Source organism: Aplysia californica, unplaced genomic scaffold, assembly GCF_000002075.1.
Source record: "Aplysia californica isolate F4 #8 unplaced genomic scaffold, AplCal3.0 scaffold01099, whole genome shotgun sequence".
NCBI lineage: Eukaryota > Metazoa > Mollusca > Gastropoda > Aplysiida > Aplysiidae > Aplysia > Aplysia californica.
The window spans coordinates 93,928-95,976 of NW_004798369.1; the positions used below are offsets into that span (position 1 = coordinate 93,928).

The 2,049-nt window shown below is 39.0% G+C and overlaps 1 protein-coding gene across 1 annotated transcript in view; it reads left to right on the top strand.

Moving 5' to 3' along the window:
* Nucleotides 1-1,651, top strand: part of LOC118478883 — a gene marked incomplete in the record, with an annotated part of 6,427 nt that extends 4,776 nt beyond the window's left edge. Inside the window, 1 exon segment of the mRNA XM_035973281.1 lies at nt 1,457-1,651. Coding sequence (XP_035829174.1) covers nt 1,457-1,599 — 143 coding nt within the window.
* Between the last annotated feature and the right edge of the window lie 398 nt (nt 1,652-2,049).

Sequence of the window (2,049 nt, forward strand, 5' to 3'; positions counted from 1 at the left end):
TTATTATTATTATTATTATTACTAGCAAAATACCCGTTCTACGAACGGAGAAGTAGCGTAAACTAGGTGGTTTACCTTTTGCTTCTTGTGTACTGCGCAATTTGTGTATAGGCTAAATGTATAGATCTAGATCTTCCCAGACTGGCGAGAGAACAGGCTTACAACTCCTTTGTTGAGCACATATCAAACTGTAGGACTAAGGAAAGACAGACACTCTCTAGTTCACATTCCGTCTTCACTTTCAAATAGGTTTCGATAGATCTAAAAACATCCGGGTCCCCGGCATGCAAAACATGGATTTCATAGATAATCAAATGTGAAGTAATCAAAAACACGTCTTCCGGTCCCATTATAGCAGAAATGCAGGTTTCGACGGCATTGTGATAATTATTTCAGAAACTGATTTAATTACACAGCACTTATCTAGCTTCTAAAATAGCCCTACGCGGGACAAGTGGCTAACGTTTGTGTAATGTCTATTTTTCCAAAACGCTTAGTATTGTCACAGAAAAAAGCCTTTGTGGGCAGAACTGTGGCACCCACTTTTTATTATAGTATGATTATTACAAGACATCTTTCCCGCCTACCGCCGGTAGCTTATCCATTCCCACGTCGATGAAGTGAGGAAAAGTCATACAACATACCTCTACCAAGGACACAATTTCGGCACTATGGCAGGGTTCAAACCCATGACCCTTAAGTCACAAAGCACAAACGGCACTTTTGTTCTTGTAAACTACTCCAAATTAGTCTTGAATTCTGTACCCCAAATTATACATCTGGGATATAGAGAGATCTAGATAACATATCTAGAGTCTTGCTCTAAGAAACTACGCACCAAATACGAACCATAATTTTGAAAACGTCAATACAACGATGTAATATTTTGCGGGCCTAAACGAACTCAACGTGTTGGGGACATGACTGCACCAAATGTATCTAGAAAAAGTCAATACAATGAAGTTTGGTCTGAAGTAACCATCGACACTGTGAAGCACACATCCAAACAGAGTTGGATATCGAGATTCGAGATCTGGAAATGGTAGTGAGTAGTAGAGGGTTTTACAGATCTGGAAATAGTTGAAGCAGCTGTCTCACACACATGACGAAGCACGAACCGAAACGGAAGTAGTCCCCAATAAAATATGAAATGGCTAATGGCAGAGTGAAAACATCCGACAGCTTCGATTTACAGGAAAAATCATCAAACCTGATTAATCAAAAGTTCGTTTTCGAATTTTGAAAATATGCCTACGTAACCCTTTGTGACAATTCTTGAATGAATCGTATTTTTGTAGATTGTATGAGATTTGAGTAAAAATGTATACTGGCCCCACAAACGGGCTTAGCTCCATTATAATAAGATTATTATTTTTATTACTGTTATTATAATTGATATTGTTGTTATTGTTATATATGTACAGTTTTTGGTTCATGTATTCAAAATCTATTTCAGAAGCAGAAGATGTGACCCCATCTCCTGTGAACATTGTGCACCCTCCGTCTATGCCCACGGCCGCCGACACCGACACCGACACCGACACCGTCATCGTGGAAGTGTGCGACGTGCCTGCGGAACCCGAGGATTCAGTGGTGTAACAACAACAACAACAACAACAACAACAACAACAACAACAACAACAACAAAGACGACAACACCAACAACAGTATCAACAACAACAGCAGCAACAACAACGACAACACCAACAACAACGACGACAACAAAAACAGCAGCAGCAGCAACAACAACAACAACAACAGAAACAGTTATAACAACAGCAGCAGTAGACTGGTACTCTCTGGCCGCCGTTAAACGCTTGTACATTCTGTAAATAATATGAATAATCGGGATAGCTACTCATATTAATTTGACAGCCATTATCATCCTTTTTAGAATAGTAACCATTATCACATCAGATTAATATTATCATCAGCATCATCACCATCATCATCATTACCACCACCATCATCATCATCATCATCATCATCATCATCATCATCATCATCATCATCATCATCATCATCATCATCATCATCATCATCATCATT